This window comes from Bipolaris maydis (genome assembly GCF_028858645.1).
Source record: "Bipolaris maydis strain C4 unplaced genomic scaffold PSV08scaffold_10, whole genome shotgun sequence".
Taxonomy (NCBI): Eukaryota; Fungi; Ascomycota; class Dothideomycetes; order Pleosporales; family Pleosporaceae; genus Bipolaris; species Bipolaris maydis.
Genome location: NW_027093866.1, coordinates 1,453,157 through 1,472,533, shown reverse-complemented (window position 1 = coordinate 1,472,533; position 19,377 = coordinate 1,453,157). Strand labels below are relative to the sequence as shown.

At 52.9% G+C, this 19,377-nt stretch overlaps 7 protein-coding genes across 7 annotated transcripts; 2 read left to right on the top strand and 5 right to left on the bottom strand.

Annotated features, from left to right (window-relative positions):
- Positions 1–381: 381 nt before the first annotated feature.
- On the bottom strand, positions 382–1,243 carry PSV08DRAFT_206374 (smr domain protein). Its single transcript, XM_066092053.1, has 2 exons — positions 1,196–1,243; positions 382–1,122 (listed from the first exon to the last, which is right to left on the bottom strand). Exons 1-2 carry the CDS (start codon positions 1,230–1,232, stop codon positions 428–430), a joined length of 732 nt encoding a protein of 243 aa, XP_065948836.1. The 5' UTR covers positions 1,233–1,243; the 3' UTR covers positions 382–427.
- A 352-nt stretch (positions 1,244–1,595) lies between these two features.
- Positions 1,596–2,845, bottom strand: PSV08DRAFT_364003 (uncharacterized protein). The gene is made up of 2 exons (XM_014227552.2): positions 2,495–2,845; positions 1,596–2,438 (listed from the first exon to the last, which is right to left on the bottom strand). The coding sequence occupies exons 1-2, from the start codon at positions 2,639–2,641 to the stop codon at positions 1,680–1,682; spliced, it is 906 nt and encodes a 301-aa protein (XP_014083027.2). The 5' UTR covers positions 2,642–2,845; the 3' UTR covers positions 1,596–1,679.
- A 190-nt stretch (positions 2,846–3,035) lies between these two features.
- On the bottom strand, positions 3,036–3,698 carry PSV08DRAFT_7165 (uncharacterized protein). Its single transcript, XM_014227553.2, has 3 exons — positions 3,489–3,698; positions 3,306–3,436; positions 3,036–3,252 (listed from the first exon to the last, which is right to left on the bottom strand). Exons 1-3 carry the CDS (start codon positions 3,621–3,623, stop codon positions 3,189–3,191), a joined length of 330 nt encoding a protein of 109 aa, XP_014083028.1. The 5' UTR covers positions 3,624–3,698; the 3' UTR covers positions 3,036–3,188.
- A 3,977-nt stretch (positions 3,699–7,675) lies between these two features.
- PSV08DRAFT_403504 (uncharacterized protein) lies at positions 7,676–9,610 on the top strand (the record flags this gene model as incomplete). The annotated part of the gene is made up of 4 exons (XM_066093658.1): positions 7,676–7,710; positions 7,881–8,681; positions 8,732–8,965; positions 9,020–9,610. 4 exons carry the CDS (start codon positions 7,676–7,678, stop codon positions 9,567–9,569), a joined length of 1,620 nt encoding a protein of 539 aa, XP_065948835.1. The 3' UTR covers positions 9,570–9,610.
- A 959-nt stretch (positions 9,611–10,569) lies between these two features.
- On the top strand, positions 10,570–12,094 carry PSV08DRAFT_377895 (thioredoxin-like protein; the record flags this gene model as incomplete). Its single annotated transcript, XM_014227557.2, has 3 exons — positions 10,570–11,315; positions 11,490–11,755; positions 11,897–12,094. Exons 1-3 carry the CDS (start codon positions 10,934–10,936, stop codon positions 12,092–12,094), a joined length of 846 nt encoding a protein of 281 aa, XP_014083032.2. The 5' UTR covers positions 10,570–10,933.
- Positions 12,095–12,185: 91 nt separating this feature from the next.
- Positions 12,186–13,431, bottom strand: PSV08DRAFT_315531 (Phosphotyrosyl phosphate activator protein-domain-containing protein). The gene has a single exon (XM_014227558.2). The coding sequence runs from the start codon at positions 13,200–13,202 to the stop codon at positions 12,336–12,338; it is 867 nt and encodes a 288-aa protein (XP_014083033.2). The 5' UTR covers positions 13,203–13,431; the 3' UTR covers positions 12,186–12,335.
- A 1,089-nt stretch (positions 13,432–14,520) lies between these two features.
- Positions 14,521–19,321, bottom strand: PSV08DRAFT_183405 (apses-domain-containing protein; the record flags this gene model as incomplete). Its single annotated transcript, XM_066091898.1, has 7 exons — positions 14,521–14,783; positions 14,852–16,173; positions 16,343–16,411; positions 16,552–16,640; positions 17,056–18,635; positions 18,746–19,163; positions 19,274–19,321. 7 exons carry the CDS (start codon positions 19,319–19,321, stop codon positions 14,521–14,523), a joined length of 3,789 nt encoding a protein of 1,262 aa, XP_065948834.1.
- Positions 19,322–19,377: the final 56 nt, after the last annotated feature.

Here is a 19,377-nt window from a genome sequence, read left to right as displayed (position 1 = left end):
AAAACCCTTGGTTAAAGTGAGAAAAGAATGCGAGGAAAAGAGATGGGTTAAGCAGTAGTCGAAAGAAAAACCCCATGATGATAAAACAAGCAACAAAACTAATTCATTCGAATACGGCGTGATTGTTCATTCGCATACCAACCCAACTAAAAGAAAGAAAGAAAAATATATACGTGGAGAGAGACCCCTAACAGGTTCTCCGGCTGGCATGATAGTAAAAAGTGTCACCCTACCCTACCCACGTATAACAACGTCTCTCGGGTATCACAATCTTCTTTCCCGCTTTATACAAATTCCTTCTCATTCCCCATTTCTTTTATTCCAATTTTTTGTTCCCTTTCTTCTGGATCATTTACACCTTTATTAAAAAAAAGTAATGGAAACGGACACATCTCCCAACACAAGTAAAACCCTCGCCACGCTGCATTTACATGACGGTACAGCACTTGAGCATCTTGAGCAACTTGGGCAGCCCCTTCTTAACCATCTCCTCAATTTCGTCGTTTTGGTTTTGCTGCTCAGCATGCTGTTGCTGGTGTTGACCGCCATGGTGTTGTGGGGCCCCACCGTGGTGCTGCTGTCCGGGGTATCCAGCTGACGGTGCATGTGGCGGCGGCGGCATTTCGTCGATGCTGCCGCCCTGGAGGTTGACGAAGATTCTACCTTCGTTTTCCTCGGTGCGGTACTCCAGGCCCAGTTCGCGGCATACTTGCTCAACTCGTGGTTTGATCTTCTGTACGTGGTTCTTGCTGTGGTTGCCCTTGCCGACGATGATGTGGAGGTGGGTTTGGCCTTGTTGTCTGGCGACTCTGATTCTTTCCTCGAGCACGTCTTCTGCTTCTTCTACGAAGAGACCGTGCAGGTCAATTGTGTCGCTGTCAACGCGCCCCTCGGCATTGTTTTCCCGGAAGATGAAGTCGCGTGCTTGGCGGTTGTATTGCTCCATCTTTTCGGCGTGCTTCTTTCCTTCCTGTGAGAGCTCGTGGGCGGCAGCGCCATCGCCGGACTCGTACGCTTGGTGCGCGCGGTCGAAACATGAGGAGCGCTTGGCGGCTTCTTGACGAGCAAGGTCGCGAAGGCGGTCGTACTCAGCTTCTGCATCGGCAGAGGAGTGGTTGAGAGCTGGGCCTGTTTGTTAGTTGTTGTCGCAATTGCGGGTAGGCGCGATCAGGAACATGGGGGGCTGGGTACGTACAGCGTGAGCCCAAAGCCGTCATTTGTATGGCTGTCATCTTGTTGCGACACTGAGTATGTCAATTGGAAAGGGATGCAATAGATTAATACTGAGCTATTATTGTTCTTGAGTGATGCACTTTGCGGAATCAAGGTACATAATAAGACGGGGCTCAATGACGCTAAGCGGCTGCTTGCAGGATGCGAGATGGGCGCAGGGTCCAGTTCTGTGGCTCAGCGGTGAAGATGGATCAGGGCTGCCGTGTGAGCCACGTGGTATGCACGCAGATACGTGTTCGGCGCAAAGTGCGTAGCGCCGTGGATGTTGACTGAAATTTTGGCCAAGCTCATGCGTGACACGCTGTCATTGGTGCTCATGGTGATGTTGGCGCGCCCATGTGAGCTATGTGCCACGCCCACCGCCCCTCATGCTTGCGAAACATTCGTGACATGGATGGAAATCCAATCGTTCTTTTCTGACAACGTCGCTACCCGCAAGGACAGTTTCAGAAACGGACCTTGGGCCCTACGAATACAATTAGGAATGCGATCAGCCATAGGCCAGCAATCATGCCATAGAGCCTCATTCTATCCCACCAACCCTTGCCTTCAGTCATCTTCCGCAGCGTGCCCATCCTCCTACTAGCAGCATCCATATTCAACGTGTTCTTGTCTAGCCCAGCCAATGCTCGATCTACCACGCTCTTGTCATCCTCGAGTGTGTTTGAAAAGTTTATCGATTGTTGCTTCAATAGCTTGGCCATGTCGAGGAGGCTTGTCGTGAGCGTTTCCTGTTCATTTCTTTCGTACGACAGGAGTGCCTCTGTTTGCGCGTGGGTTGGATCGCCTGTCGTTGTTGCGGGTTTTGAAGGAAAAAGAGAATTGCCAGAGGCTACTTGTGCCCCAGATTCGGCTCCGTCAGCCTCTGGCTTGCCTCTCCGTCGTAGTTCTGACGCCAATCCCTGCGCGGCATTTTGGAGTGCTTCGTTGTTTCCCCCCGATGTCGTGATATCCCGTCCAGCCTCTGTCTTCACCCTCGGCGCATATGAAGGAAATTCATCTGCGTCTTCTTGATCGGAATCTACAGACCCGTCCGACTCAGTATCATCTAACTGATTCAATTCGTATATCCGCTGATTTAGCTGCTTTATGAGCTCGCGTTTTTGCTGCAGATCGGTTTGTAGTTCCGATTTCTTGGACTTGGAGGGTATTGTCGAGGCCGAATGCTCAAGGTTGAGGAGTAATGTGCGCGCATGTTCGATATTCTGGGGGGGTTTTAGCAAGCCATATCTACAGATGGGGTGTATCTGTTTCAACCTACTGCGCTCACGCGTGCCCGCTCGTAACTGGACTTTCGCAGCTCTGGTGACGGATCTGCCAATACTATACGCTCTAGTCTCGAGAGCAGGCGATTAAGGTTGATACTGGTAACATCGCCAAATCCTGGAGAGCGAGACCTGACAGTCATCGCTTGCTTTGATATGGTGTCGTTGAATTGCGAGTGCGACGCGACCTGATATAAATGGCGAAGTGCAGTGTGTAGTGGGGCGCTCAGACCAGGAAGTAGTAGTTGCGCAATTTTTCAGGATTGCAGTTACGAATCTAGCGTATTATAACAGTAGCGGCACAGACCAGGCAACAGCAAGGAGGACGCAAGGTGGTAATGAAGAAAGGTGTTCGTTCGTGGATATTTGGTGCATGTAGCCACAACGTCACTTTCACAACAGCCAATAGCAACTTGGTGGGCCTTCCCCGCACTGGCCCACGCTTAGCCGCAACTCACAGCTCAGATCTAACGCATCGACACACGTCTCAGTTGAATCCATGGGCTCATTTATACGTTGTTTTTCTTTGATTTTACATGATGTTGGTATAATACATGTTTGCGAAAACGCTCTGTGTCATCATTTTTGGTTTTCGACTCGGTGAGTAAACCGTATTGGCCTTCTTGCTTCTTGCTTCACGAACTTGCATCCCATCTCATTGCTATATCAAGTACTTGAAATATCAAAAATTTATGATGACCCACCCTTCGATTGTTGCGACTGAGTCGTAGGTTGGATAGGTCCACGGGTGAAGCTGAGAACAGTTAGTATTGAATTTGGGAGCACTCGATAGATTGGGAATCATACTTGTTCCACCAAGTACCAATCAGGCCGGGCTTTCCATATGCATCATGGAAGGACTGTCTCCGGGCCAAGCTCTCCTCATCCTGACGACGCTTGAGAGCCTCTAGGTTTGCAAACCGCTGGGTTGCGGAAGACTGCACGGTGTCAGTCACGGCTGGTCAATTAACCAAGTTTTCAGAGACATACCCTTCGGCGACCATTGAAGAACGAATCGGATCCGACAGAGGCATCAGACGCTCGGCGGTCGTTGTTTTGTTTTGGAGCTTCAGGCATGGCTGGGGTAGCGTCATTGCCAAAGACCTTGTTGATTGGAGAAGACATCTTCAATATTTGATATGAATAGAAATCGTATGTAGAGTTGAAATTGGGCTTGAATGTGGTGATTGAGAGTGATTTACGGGTATTGGTTATTTTGAAAACGGGGATGCAAACCGCTGATAAATAGCCCTCATACTGTCGAGCACACGATCGCATGTGGCATGACCATTACGCAGACGATACATGATCGTACCAATCAGTGAGGGTCTAGCCCTCCCCCGCATTCTGACAGTGCAGTTTGGACCCTGAACATCTGTAACGATGACATGAATGGTAAACAAACGGCGCTATGCTGCACTTGCTTCTGTTGGCCAAATCTAATCAGAGTTCTGCAGCGAATCATAATCTGCTGATGTATCCACTTGACGTGGCTCGATGATCTAAAGCGTGGGTGCAGGCCAGACCGTTTGTTTGCACGTGACACCGATCTTGGACGATAGTTGAGGCGTCGAAGACGGCGTGCAAGGTCCAGCGACCTCAATGACAGATACGGCTCTGTCCATCCTAAGGGGTATTGAGGTGCAGTCGGGGAAGGGGTATCGATCGCGCTAGTTTTTGTAAGCAGATCGCGGCGCTCGTGATGGACCGACCGCTATTAAGTACACCTGTCGATCTTTGGGTAGTACAACAACAGTGGGTTCGACCATGTGTTTGAAGTAAAGCTACTGGGACCCTTCCTGGACGCATAACGCTGTAGGCACGCTATGACACCATCGAGAAGCTTCCACCGACGGCATTCAGCCAAGCTTTGTACAGACGCAGGAGCCATATCTCGGTATCGTTGATGTCATGTCTTTGGAAATTGTTGTTGATTTCGTGGTATGTATGACCAGTGCTAGCGGGCACGGCTTGTGATCAAGGGCCTGTTCGGTTGCGCGGTTGCGTTTTGCGTTTCTATTATCAGATTCGGACTAGATTTTTGAAGACGATACCGTGTTAGGTAAAGCGAAGCCTGAACCTGATAACAAAAACGCAACCGCGCGACCGAACAGGCCCTAAGGAATTGCAAGTCGGCGGCTGAGTGAAGAATAACCCCGGCTGCGTCTGTTGCTCTGATTGCACTGACGTCAGTGGCTGACTAATAAGCGCGCGTTACCGCTTTTGCTAAGCGAGTGCAAATGTCTTTCGCGCTCGCACTGCAGAGCAATCTCTTCCTCAATCCTCAGCAAGGTAATCTTGGGGCAGACTTTCGCAAATTCTCCCGGACTCGGCGCAGCGTTGAGCCGTCGACTTCGTATTCCTGGCATATGCAGTGGTTGCCGCTTTTTAGAGTTTGCCGCCTCCAGCCGTTAACAGGTTGCGTGCTGTCTCCTGACAGAGACGCAATTGCAATGAGAGCTACTGATGCAGATCTTTCGGATACACAACAGCCGGGCCGATGAGGAATACTTTTGCTAGCCGCCGCACGTGTCGCGAGTTGCCCTCCGCCCTTTAATGCGCCAGCCGACACATGCTGCGCAAACTGTCTTGGTGTAACTCAAATCACTGCCTCGACGTTGGCAACAGATGAAGTTTTCTGGTCCAATCTCGCAGCAGCAGCAGCAGCAAAGATGGCGTTGGCCAACAAAGGTACGTGACGCTGGTCAACAATCCCATCCCCTTGCATGATGATACCACATTTTTTAAAGCATAGTTCATCTTAGTCCAAAGGACACTGAGGAACCAAACAGCATTGTCTTTCGCTCCTATCTGATCACAGCCACCACCCCAACTTGTGCCATTGTCCGCCTGTTGTTACAACATGTTCTGACTCTGAATAGACTTCTCTGCGAACGAGCCACGTCGCCTTGAGCACTGTGCTATAGGCCAAGGAGGGTGGCCGGCGTTTGCCAATAGGGGCGTCGTATAAAGGACTGACGGTATATCACGGCTGCATGTTGTTGTACGCTGTGCATGGTTTCCCTTGGACCAGTGGCCGCCGCCTACGTCTGCATCACATGATGATTTGGTCGTTTGCTCAGGTCAGGCGGACGTAAGTGTGCATAGATGTGTATGTACAATGTGCGTACATACATATGGTATGACGGTAAGTATGCATGCAGGTGTTCAAGTAAGTGTGTGTGTATGCTGTGAAGCATGGCCAGTTGGCTGCTGTATGCAGAGAGTGCAATTGCAACTGCAATATGATGGTCGGCCAGGGGAAATGAAATTTGGCGGACTGGTGTGCCGCGTCCTGCGGATGGGGCGGATGAAGGGAGCACCCAGCCGGTATCCCGCAGGCTGTGGCATATCAATAAAAAAACGACGGTTGGCATTATTGCAGCAGCGCTCGCGTTGCCGCATTTTGCGTAAAGCTCAGCCCGCCGCTGCTTTGTTTTTTTATTTTTTGAGATGGTTCGCAAGCGTGGCCTTGGCACAGTTCAGGCAGTTCAGGTTTTGTGGTTGTTGATCGCAGAGCTAGACGAGGGGTGCATCCACAGTGTGTGCGCGTTCGGCTGGCGGGTTCCCTGAATTTGCAGGTGTGACGGTGGTATCGCGTCGTCCCTATGGCCACGCGGTTGGCTGCCACCCGCGATGATCACTGCTCCCTCTGCAATCCCCGACGGGCCCCTGGCGGCTTTTCAATTTAGCATCCCCTATTACGAGCCGGGAGCGACAGGAGCAGAGTATTACGCCGACACGGAAGCCCGTCCAGCGCCTGTGAATCGCGAGAGCGGCCAAGGGTGACTCGTGAACCGAGCGCAAATTCTGTGACGTTAGCGCTTGACTCGGGGTGATAAGAAGTGCATCTCTCCCAACCCGGCCACGCACGCAAATTCATCCCATTGGCTTCCAAACCGCCGAAGACATTTGCTCGCGGCACTTGCGTGTGGGGCCTTCTCCTATGCGTTGGCACTCAAACCAAGCCACCATCCCGTCAGCAACCCAAGTCCGCACCCGCATATTCTCAGCTCCCTCGCTTCCTTCTTTCCTCCTCAACACCACAGCTTTTACTCTCAACCACTGCCATCGCGCTGCAAACAAGCTACCTTAGCAATCTTTCTTTGCGACGTTTGCTTGATCTGTCCAATACGACACATACAACATCAAAAAAACAAGAGCCCTTGCTCAGGATGACAATTCGGAGCCCAGACGGAGCCCTATCCAGGTACTTACTGCCCAACGGTTTCCTCCCCCAACTTGTTTTGCTTTGACCTTCACCTTTTCCTTCCAGTCTTACCGTTACGCTACCGCCTGTCTTGCTACAATCATGTGTTTCTTTCCTACTGTTTGATTTTTCTTCTGTTTCTGTTCGCCGCCACTACAGCCCCAGATGGATCTCCCAAAAGGATGCCACAGGATACCTTCCAGAGGATTTACCGCCCCGGTAAAGGACAACCACAAGGCCACTTTTCTTCAGTTTTACCAGGATCACATTTCCCCCAAGGATTATCTTCCCAGGATACGAGACACGTAGCACACTGCCCTTGCGGTGTTTGTAGACACGACCATCACGAGGCCTCGATGCCCCCGATTCAGAGCTAAAATGCAGAGCTCTCGAAACGGCGGTGAACATACGAGAGTGGATCCTCGCTAATGATGCCCAACACCACACTGGATCAAAATTCTTGTGCGACAAACGGCATGCAGCCCTGCATTGCCGTCAGGATTACGTAGACACCTTCCGACAATGTCGTTCTCTATTGCTGTTCAACTAGGCTAAACGACAGGCGACTGGTAATTAGAGTGTACGCTTTCCCAAAGGACGCCAAGCCATGGACCATGTACCAAGGATCAGCCCATGGAACACGTGACTTTTATGCAAGATCACGTGCTGGACCATGACCTGGACGCGCTAGCCCAGACCGGCCACGGTCTTGGGTATGGAGATTCTTTGGTCGGACATGAAGTACGTACATGGGCTAGAGTTTGCCTATCCTTACCGACCCATTGATCGAAAACTAACTTGAGCGTGGTCAAAGGAGCACCTGTTGTTCTGGATGAGTTGGCCCTGGTTTTCTGTGAACTGCTTCTACTGGACCTGGATATCTGCTAAGTACTCGACTTGGGAACACTATCATGCTACTGGTCGAACCATTCTGGCTCCAACGTGGATACGTCAACCTGGACATGCTATGGCCAATGATGCTGACCTTACTGGCTCCTTGAGGTGCGTGCTCACCACCATGTCTCTCACCTACTGATCTTTGCTAACGTGACGCTTTGCACAGGTTTCCTTCTGGCTACTGTACTAACATGGCGTTTTCCTTTGTTTTCAATTGTTCTTTCATCATTCAGGTTTGCCGTGAACGCGTGTTTGGTACTGACTCTGGCGTCTAGCGACTCTTTCTTCGATTCACCACCGGAGCCCGCATTCTACATCTCAAACATTACTGAGTGGAGAAAGGAGATCCCTGCACCTGTTGTTTCCGCACCGGACTTTCCTTTCTCTTCAGATTTCCAGGACATGAGCACATCAGACTTCTTTGAACTAAAGGATACTGTTTCTGAGTGCAGCATGGACAGTGCATACCAGAGCCAGAGCGGCGCCAGCCGGCGCGGACCCAGGAAGCCAGAGATGAACCGCCAGGAGAGCCAGATGAGCAGCCACTTTGTTGGCAGCGACATTTACTCACCGACAATGAGCTCGGACAACTTCAGTGCTTTCCCTGACACCCTGGACATGAGCCACGTGCAACAAACATCCACTTCCGGATCATGGGAACCCACGGATGGTCCCCTCGCTTATGCTAATTACTCTACTGCTCAGGACTACACCCAGTACACAACATGCAACATGACACGATTCACACCCTCATCCATCAGCGGCTCGCCGCACTGGCCAAGTGCCGACACCCACTTCCAGAACAACACCTTCCCATTCTCTTCATGGCCATCACACAACACCAACGATGCCATGTTCAGCACCCCCACTTCTCAGCGCAACTGGCAGAATGCTTCTCTTGATGCTTCTGAGCGCCCTTCTGCAGCACGCTACTCATCATACGGCTTCCAGCAAGAGTCTAGGCGAGCATCTACACAGGATTCGACCTTTGGTGCATTCGTCGCTACCCCGACTAGCACCACCAGTGTACACTTCCCTACGGTGGACCTTGACCAGTCCAGACTTGTCGAGTCTCGGTAGATATCCTTTTCCTTTTACCAAGTATGTTCGCTAACCCTTCCCAAAGCAACGAGAACGAGGACATGAAGGCAGCCTCTGCACCTCAGTCATTAGACGGACACGAAGACACACTCTCTCAGTCCGAGGTCGCTGACACCAAGCTCGAGGAGGAGCGTACAAAGGTTGCTCGCAGCCACCCACTGTACCAACAAACGCCAGACAAGGATGGCAAGTACCACTGCCCCGAGGAGGGCAAGGCTGGGTGCAGCCACAAGCCAACCGCTTTGAAGTGCAACTACGAGTAAGTCGTACACTGTCCGCCTTGCTTTATGATACGTGTCTAAACTGTTTCTAGCAAGTACGTCGACTCTCACCTCAAGCCCTTCCGTTGCAACAAGAAGACCTGTGTAGGTGTGCAGTTCTCTTCTACTGCATGCCTTCTCCGCCACGAGCGCGAGGCGCACGGTATGCACGGTCACGGCGCTCGGCCACACTTGTGCCACTTCAGAGACTGCGAGAGAGCGGTGCCTGGCCACGGCTTCCCTCGTCGCTACAACCTCTTTGACCACATGAAGCGAGTCCACCAGTACGATGGGCCCACGACTGAGCCCTCACCACCTGTACAAGGACAAGCTACTCGCAAGTCTTCCTCGCGCAAGCGCAAGGCGTCGGCCGAGGAGTCTGGAGAGAAGCGTGCCAAGGTTGTCAAGCTTACTGCTGAGCAACAACGCCAGCAACGTCGCGAGGCGCTCTCCAAGGAGTTCCTTGCCAAGAAGCAGCACATCATCGAGGTGCTTACCAACCTGAGCAACCCAAGCGACCTCGGTGACGATATCCAGCTGACAAAGGAGGTTGTCGGCCTTCACGACATTTGCACTCAGTACCGGGATGTCTTTGGTGGCTGAAGGAAGGATACCTCTGGTAGAGTCGGTCTGCCGTGACGCATCCAAGTAGGTTTGTCGTTTACCCAAGGACCCCTCTGCTCTTGCTCTTTTTTTTCAACACATGCACTTTTGCGTTTTTGCTTTTCCGCGTTCTCTAAAAGCCGGATGGGATTCCCGCATGCCTAGCGGATGAAGGATCAAGACTTGCCACAAGTCTCTGGATGCCCATGACCCTGGATGGATGAACATTGCCGGATACAAGCCACAGGATGCATAAGCCCAAGGATTTTGTCCCAGCCGTGGACTCGGAAGCCGAAGGATTGCTGGTCTGCCGTTAAGGCGACAGCTGAGAACCCCTTTGAGGGGAGATGGACTGCGGTCCTTACTCATTGCAATATGGTTGGCATGAGTCTTGGTCGACGTGCGAGATTGATTGATCCGATGTTAACGGAGGAGCCTGTCATCAGGCTGTAGTTTTGTATTTTCTTGTTATTGTATTTGCGGCGTCGAATGGCATCTAGACTAGGATTGGGAAGGGAGGAGGTGACCATTCAGAGAGGTCAGTCTTGTATTGGCCATCATTGCCCGCTCTGCGGAAGTTGGTGGCCCCTCCTCCCATTGTACTTTGTATATTTAATAGAGGGGCGTTTGTTTGTTTAATTCTCATCCAATGCACACGAGTTGTATGGGCGAAAGCGTGTATTGTGTTGTATCCTAACGTGAACCTCTGTCACTCACCGGATGTGTGTGCGTATGTGCCCCTCGAGTGCCCCTCTCCCCACATGCATGCAGCGTACGCAGTCGGACCGAATCCTAGCTTATCGCCCAGCAAGGTTTTTGTTCAAGGCTCGGCCCTAATGCAGCAATCAAATCACCAGCCCTCACTACGTCATTCACTCTGCGCCAGGATCAAAGGCGCACCACGAGTTATCACGCCTTTTTTGTTAGTCCGTTACATATGTGCATGCCTGATGTTACATGCTACCACGCATGCACGCAGCATGTGGATTCCACCCATAAACCGCGAATTCAGTTGAATGACTGCCCTGAGCCCATCTACATCTACGCATACGCACGCAACTACTACGATAGAGAGTCAGGTTGCGCTGCAATTTTCCCCCTTCCCTAGCCGATACCTCGGCCGACTTTGTTTTTTTTGCTGGCGGACAGCGGGGAGAAAGCGCCATCGCGGTGTTCCGTCACGCACACACCCCATATCGTGCGTTTTGCGTGCTTGCCAAATCGTCCGAACGGGCCATTTTGGGAATCACGCCTCTTTTTGTCAGCTCAAAGGGTCCGGACCGCCCGTCAGTAGTTCGATTCAGCTCCGGATATTACTACCACGGAGTCATTGGTGATACAGTACGGGTTGGAATAGCGAGAGCATGCTGGTGTTGGGAAGGATGTCCGAGGGTGCGGCTGGTACGGCGGCGGCGGTGGTGGTGTCACATGTCCGGTGGGTGTGGTGGTGCAGAGCGGCGGGCGGAGTGGGATTAGGAATCCGGCGAGGGGCGAGAAGCTTGAGCACTGCCCCGCGTTGTGATGAGCTTGTTGCTCGGTCGAGGGTGCCGCCCGGCTTATTAACCTCGCATCGGCCTGCTACCTCTACAGCTACGAATACCTTTTTCGCTGCAACACGTACCGGTGCTGTTGTTAGATCGCCTGAGCTTTACGAGAGAAGTACTGTTACTACTGCGAGCTGCAAGAAAAGAGAATACGCGACCATGGCTTCTGCGACGAGCTTTTACGAGTTCAAGCCCAAGGATAGTGAGTTTTGCCCTTTCTCTCCCTCTCCACTGTACTCTACCTCGAGCATGTACACGAAGAAGAGGAAACAGAAACTCGCTGTTCCTGCAAAGTACATGTATACACACAACATGCTGTCCTCTCTCTCTCTTCCGCCACGCCTCCCTTCCCCCGCTAACCCGCCTCCCCTCACAGAAAAGGGCCAACCCTACGATCTCTCCCAACTCTCCAACAAAGTCGTCCTCGTCGTAAACACGGCCTCCAAGTGCGGCTTCACTCCTCAATTCGAAGGCCTCGAGAAACTCTACAAGGACATCAAGTCCAAATACCCGGATGACTTTGAAATCCTCGGTTTCCCATGCAACCAGTTTGGCGGTCAGGACCCCGGAACAAATGAGGAGATTCAGGAGTTTTGCCAGGTGAACTATGGTGTTAGTTTTCCGGTGCTAGGAAAGATTGATGTAAGTTATCCCTCCTTCCCCCCCCCTCTTCCTCACGGTGCCGCTGCCATTTTTTTTGCTTGTGCCGCGGGAAACACAACCATACAAGATTACCAAGAAATATATTTCGGAATGATTACTAACGTACGTGTGATTGAATAGGTCAACGGCTCAACCGCAGACCCCGCCTTCGAATGGCTCAAGAACGAGAAGCCCGGCCTCATGGGCCTCAAGCGTGTCAAGTGGAACTTTGAAAAGTTCCTCATCGGACGCGATGGCAAGGTCAAGGGACGGTGGGCGAGCACCAAGAAGCCTGAGGATCTCAAGGCCGAGATCGAGAAGGAGTTGAGTAAGAAATAAGTTGGGGATGGGAAGGAACGGGTGGGGGGAAAGAGGGGAGGAGGAAGAGAGAAGGCACTGATACCACTGAATATGCAACATAAAAGGTAATAGATTGAATGCTTAATTGTTGGATTTAAGAGGGTTTCTTGTTGGTATGAACATGTTTACGCCAAGGTGATTGACAGCCTGTTTCTTTCATTTGGGTATTCGTATCACAAAAAAAAAACACGCCAGTCTACTTCATGTCATAATGATAGTCTCAATCAAACGGCACTCTCCTCAAGCCCCTCGCACCACCTTTCCTCGCCTCGCCCTCCGCTCCTACAGCCGCGGGTACACGAATACCACAACAGTCGCCCCAGCCCACACTCGCATGCACATGTCTCTTACCAGCCTCATCATCAAACACCTGTACCTCTCCGGCCTCGGCGCCCTCGTCTTCCTTGTCCTTGTCCGCCTCGTCCTCGACACTCATGCCCTCGACGGCAGGCACCAGGCTCCCAAACAAGAAATGCTGCATGACCGGCAACTTTTCTAGAATCTCCTTGCGAAACATTTTGCGCATGCCCGCCTCAATCTTGGCCCAATTCTTTGCCGAGGAAATATCGTCGAGCATGGGCGAATGCCAGCGCAGGCCCTCGACATTCTTGACGCTATTCACAAACGCAATCTGGTCGAGGTACAGAAACTCCTTGGCTTCCTCCTCCAGCACCAGCGCGTTGTGGATGGATTTGGGCGTGATGTAGGGGTGATGCAGGAGCTGTGCTGCGCCGAAGAGGAAGGGCAGGAATTGGTAGTCGTCGAGGCCCCAGACGCCGTGGGAGCCTGCGGGTTCGAGGTAGTATGCTTCTTGGATGCGGCGCATGAGGCGCAGGTAGGCGGGGAGGACGACGAGGGCGAGGGCGGCGAAGGTGGGCGGGGGCAGGTAGCCGAGTCGATTGAGGCACAGGAGCCAGAGGAAGAAGTTGAGTTCATGTCCTGAGCCGTAGTCGATGCGTTGGCGGTTGCCAAAGGAGTGGCGGAGGTACGTTGATACTTCTTCGACTTGCGCGCTGTCGTGTAGACCCAGTTGCTCGTGCCAGGCTGGCAGCGCTTTTTCGAGCTTGTCGAGGAAAGAGCGGAACATGGGGTTTCCGAAGCGGGAGCCTGTATCTTCGGGCGGGCATGTTGAGAGGACTTCTTCGGCGGAGCGGAGGATCGAGACGATGGCTTTGATTGTCGTGGTTGCTTCGTCGCCGTCGCGCACGCTTGATATACTTCTATCGCGCACGGCGTCGGCGATGCCGAAGATGAAGGCTTCGACGAGTGTGCATGTTTCGCTATGCAGGAAGAGCTCGTGGTCTTGTGGACTGAGGATGCGGCGCGACGGGCGGACGTACGTGTGCTGCGCTAGGTTTGGGGGCGCGGGGAGCGAGGGTGTCGGTGGGGGAGGGGCAGAGGGCGGTTCTCGCGTCGTGGGGGCGCGTCTGCGTGGAATGAGCTTTGGGAGTTTGGCGCTGAGATCGGGTGGTGCGGCGGGCTGTGTTTGTGTCATGGTGTTGTAGTGAGTATGTTCAGGTTGAAGATATGTGTTTGTGCTATGATGCTAATGTACATATCTAAGATAGAGGAGAGGAGCGGGTCAGGGCGCCGCCCTACGCCGTTGCGATGCCACACCAAGGGTTTGACATGTACGCCAGGGCAGTGTATCGAAACTTCGCGAACATTGTCTGATGGCTAGTGTGTGTACTGTTGCCTCCGTTACTCTTCGGCTATCCCACTCTTTTGCACCCCATGTTTATCCTCACTTGAGAATAGAGACATGCTATATATTCGTCCTATGTCCCCTTTGGGCCTGCCAAATCTTTCAACAATCTTTATTTTCATGTAGTTTTCTTCTAGAATCTCATATTGTCAGCTCCTTTTCCCAATGGCAATCTCTACCTTGATCTCCCCCGAAACACTCTCTTTTGTTAAATCTCTGACCCAGCATCTTGCTCACTCAAAACGATGAAAACACCCCAATGAAGAACCAAGCTTTAGACTTTTCAAAAACAGAAAGATAGCAAGACTTTCCAGTCTGCACCGGTATGAAAACGCCATGGATAACGCCTTTCTAGTAGATTTGCCAACGGGCAACCCATCAATGCTCTTTCTCGTCAAATGCTGCACGCCGCCGCCTTTGGTTTGCCGCCTAGTAGAAAAAGAGATTTAAAAAATAAGTAGTCTATCTAGCGAATTTCCAAGTTGCAAAACGATGTCCGAAGATGCAAAAAAAACAACATCGCGGCCGAGATTCAAGAAACCGGTCAAAGGTCCGATAAGCGAATGACCTTGTTGTGAACCCAAGAAGAATGAAGATCGAAAGGAAGCAGAGGCAAAAGAGAAAACTGCTGAATCCATCATACAGCCGCCCTCTCTTTTTTTTTAAGACGCCAACGGAAGAAAACAAATAGCCTCCCCTTCTAATCGTCCAACTCGCTAGGAGCCTCTTCAAGTTTATGCCTCCGCTCCTCATCCATTTCCTTGTACGAAGCCCAGGACAAGAGACTAAAAGCCCCAATGATTAAAAGACCGCCGACAATAGCGGCAGGCGTAAGTGGCGAGTTGAGTGGCGGAGGAAGCAACTGGTCAACAAGCGCAACGATAAAAATAGTAAGGAGTGCCGCGACCGAGGAGAGGACAGGGGACGTAAGGGAAATGAGGGCGAGGAAAGCGCCAGAGAAGGCTAGAGTTGCAAAAGTTAGCAAATGTGTCTAGAAAAGCTGGAACGCAGGAGAAGAAAAGGAGACGTACTGGCATTTGCCAAAACACTAATAGCCATCATCCATGCTTGCTCTCCTTTGGGCAGCTCGAATATTTCCCAGCCCAGCCAGTGGAGCAATGGTAATGGAATCCACAGCACACTCAAGGTAAATGTGCCAATCAAGCTACCAAACAGATTTGCAAAGATGACACCCTTGTCTGGTGCAGCGCCCTCTGGCGGACAAGCCAGTCGCTTGTACAAGACCTCGTAGAGACCATACAAGACACTACCGACGCCAATGACCAAGTTGCCAAAAGCGCGGTTCTCGGCTTCTTGTGAAGGCGGCGCCTTGTCGCCGCCGGCCCCGCCGCCAGACTGGGAGCCGTGCTTTGCGGGCGCCTGGTCGCCGTATGCTACAACAAAGACGCCTGCAATGGCAATGGCGACGGCCAAGACCTTGCTCGCGCGCACCTTTTCGTGGAGGATGGGGATGCTGAAGGCGTAGGCGAAGAAGGCAGAGCAGTTGTAAATGGCCGTCAGGTCGCTGGCAGTCGTCATGTTGACTGCGACATACCAACTGCCTCCTGCAAGAGTCAAAGCACATGTAATGAAAGCCGTCATCTTCACCATGTACTGGACGGGTGAGACTTGGGATTGCCGAGGCGTGGGGTGGAGCGTCTGGTGCTGGACCATGAGGGCCGTCTGACGCAGAACGTGGACGTGTCTGCGCCAAAATGTCGGCCAGGGCTCGCTCCAATGCTGGAAACGGAGCAGGGCGAGAGTTGCAGGCCACAGCACAACCCAGGAGCCATGGGTCATGTACAGCATGCAATATGGCTTCTCCCATTTGAGCTGGTGCTGGATGTACACAGCCGTCTCCGTCTGCACGGTAAAGCTGATGAGGCTCAGGGCCAGCAGGAAGGCAGCATACGTGTACTTTCTCCGTGTCTCGAGCTTTGCCTGTGTCTCTGGGTCTCGCTCGTGGAAGTGGTGTGTGCTCCTGCTCAGCAGACCCTCGTCGACGGTGTCGTCCTCGGTCTTGCGCCCCAGCAGAGGGGAGTTGGCGCGGCCATCGGGGCGCTCGAGGGAGGGTCTCAGGTCGGAGGGCATGGCTGGGTCGTGGTCATCCCAATCGTCAAAGTCTCGGGCCGGGTTGCGCGGCTGTCGTGAGGAGGAGCGTGAGCGCGAGAGATGGCGCGCGTTGGAGACGGAGACGAGGCTGAAGTCGTCGGAGAGGGTGTGGGCGAGGGTACGAGGAGTTGCTGGGGGTTTCTTGCGGAGTGGGATCGACTCCGGCATATAAGGCGGTTGTTGGGCAGAGCAAGAGGCCGTAGTGAGTGGCAGGTGATGATGGGCGGGTGGGCCTGGGGGGCTGCAGCGTGGGAGGTGACCAGGGGGGGGGGGGGAAGAGAACGTGTGGCGGTGTCTTTTTGTGGGAATTGATTTGCTTGGGTCCGGCGCAGGCGTCAAATGCTTAGTAGTCGTGACTGGCGACTGGCGATATCTGTCTTCAGGTGCCTGGTGGCATCGCAGCCGCGTACTACTGCAACACGGCCAAGCCCCCTGCATGCCGTAACCTCCGTGCAAACTCCGCTGACCTGACTCTCCACCTCCCCCACGGCCCAATCGCAGCTGAGCCCACTTGCCGCCTACGCGTCTTTTCCCTCGCATCCAATCTCCCCGTCTCAGCCAAGTCTGCCTCGAGCTGTATTTTCCATCTTGTTACTCATCGTTTACCTCATACAAATACCGCCGGCCGCCTTTTGCATCTTTCTTTGTCTTCCAAACCCCTTGGCAATTCGACGTGACATGCCGCTGTCCGGCCGCCATCACGTCATACTTTAGCTGCATGCATCGTCAAATCACAGCCCAGCTTCACGAGCGGCCTTGCCTGCTGTCCGCGTCTCTCAGATGACCAAACTCTGCATCCTCCATGCACCATCAAGTGATGTGCTTGTCCTAGTGCAGATAGATAGAAGCAGCCTCCAAGCCCCGTGGGGGACACCAGCAGGTTATTTTCAACGTACTCCTATGTGCTGAAGCCCAACAATGACAGCATGACCGATAACAGAAACAAGAGTGATCACGATTCCGTGCGTCCATTAGGAACTAGCAGTTCTGTTATCTCGGTCGTAAAATGCTCGTTACCCCATCCGTCCTCCCTAAACCATAGCCCAACAACCAAGAAAGAATGCGCCGGGGGGAATCAAAAAACATCGGTGGCAGGCATCTGACCAGGTCGCTCGAATCACACCGGGCTACCATCTAGTCCTTCGGCCCGCTCTTGCGTCTCTGCCTCTTCCAACTCCTGCAGGATCTCGGGCAGCATCGACTCAACGTCCTCTTCCCGCTCCCCTAGTGCTTTTGCAATCAGCTTCTTGTACGTGCCCTGCTTCTCGCTCATGCCCGCCACGCTCAAGTTGCCCACCACTTCTCTGACCAGCTCTCTCCGCTCCAGCTGTGCTCGGTGCAGTAGTAGCGCCAGACGCATCTTCTCCGTAATGTCCACTGGCGAACTATCGCTGTTTTGCTGCGGCATGCTGCTGCACAGTCGCCGCAGCTCCGCCTTTTGTTCAATCTCCAAGAGCGATTCTGCTTCTTCTACCAGTAGCCGCAGCTCATCTTCTTGTTGCCGCTCCGCCTCTTCGTCATTGAGATCAATATGCAGCCCCTTTGACATGCTCTGCAGCTCTGCTACTTGCTTCCGTACAGCCTCTAGCTCTGCTTGCCGCCTCTTGACTACACGTTCGGCGTCGAAAAACTCTGCTTCCTTCTCTTGTAACTCTGCCTCGTATGCCGCCGCTAGTTCCTCGCACTTTTCTAGCAGCGTGGGCGCCACTTTGGTCATCAAGTGTGAAGCAGTCTGTGACCGATACTGCACTGACTCACGAACTGCCATACTAGGAACGGGTACCGACATCAATGGCCCACCGTCAAAGTGGGGAACATGTCCGTTCAGTCGGTGCTCTGGTGCTGGCGCAAACGGTGATGACGAGGCCTGCCGCGTTCGGCCATGCATACGTCGTCTTTGGTTGAGCTCTCGGATCAGGTCGTCGGCAGTCTCGCCCTTCTTGTTCGGAATGTCTACTGCTACGTTTCGTCCTAATAGGCTTCGTACGCACTTCCTCGCACCGTTACGTGCAGCAATCATAATGGCCGTGTCGCCGTTCTGGTCCGCTGCATTCAAAAGCCTCGTGACCTCTTCCGGTATCCACGTTTCCGAGAGCTTGTTGATGATGCAGTCGAGATACCATCTCGCACAAACATACTTGTTCGAACTGCTTGTAGTCGCTGCAATGTGGTGGAAAACGGTACTGCCAAACCAATCTGTCCTGTGTACTGTTTGCTGGAATATCTTGACCATACTCGGCATCGTCTCCTTGTCGAAGTTGTTGGTGAACATGACGGCGCGCATCAGAGGCGTCTCCAAGTTGTTCGATAGACAGTCTAAACGTGCTCCTCGATGTATCAGCTCTTTGACCACACCGACATCACCCATGGCCGCTGCCCAGTGCATTGCCGCATGTCCCTTTTCGTCAATCGGTCGGTCTAGATTGATGCTTGGCGGTGGTTCCGGCCACGACACGGCTGCTTCGTGGTCCAAGAGCATAAAGTAATCCAGCAGCTGGTCTGCCCATATTTGGTGTTGCTGGTCTAGTAAAGACATTTGGTCCATCCCCCTCTTCCGCTTTCTGTTGCCGTCGGCAGAATATTGCGACATATCCATTAGATCGGCGTCACCCAGCATCGACTCTGAAATCACTGTCTCGTTGTCCGGTGTGTCCTCGCGGTAGATCTGCGACCTCTGCGAGTTTTCATATGGGTCTTCACTGGCTTGCGACCGGGAATTGCTCATGATTGCTGGACGATACATCAGCGCAAATTTTCTCACATGGTTGCATCAACAGGAGACTGGATAGATTCAAGCAAATGGACAAATTTACCATTGTGATTCGCAGCCGCAGCCGCAGCAGCCGCAGCAGCCACAGCCGCCGCAGCCACCGCTGCTGCCGTCTGCCTGGGTGGCTTCATGCGATTCGACGCAGCCGTGGCATGCTTAGGCGCAGGAGGCGGGCTCCTGTCGCCTGGCACATAGTCGAAGATGGCGCGCATCTTGTCCAGTACGCCGTTGCGCTCCGCAAGCCCGCGCCCTTCCTCGAGCGGTATCCATGTGCCCTGGTATTTGCCATATCCACCCTGCACCTTCTCATGCACGCCCTTTTGCACCTCGCGCTCCAGGATACGGGTTCGCGCCGGCTTGTCGTAGTCGGCTACTTTGAGAATATGTGTAGCATTGATCCAGTCATCAGCGCGGCGGCGCATGACATGGTGGCCGTTGACATTGCACTCATAGACGGGGACCTGGGGCGAGTGTTAGCATGGAGGCTGAGGTGGAGTGATGGTAGTAGCTATGGCAATCAAGAAGCATCGAGGGACATTCGGTAGGCAGAGGGCGGGTTGTCGCTACGCACATTACTGTAGGTCGCCGAATATATTTTGCCATCGGGCGCCGGGGGCATTTTCACCATTCAGTAAAGCACAAGCGGCGTCTTGCAGGCGTGTCAAGTGATTTCGT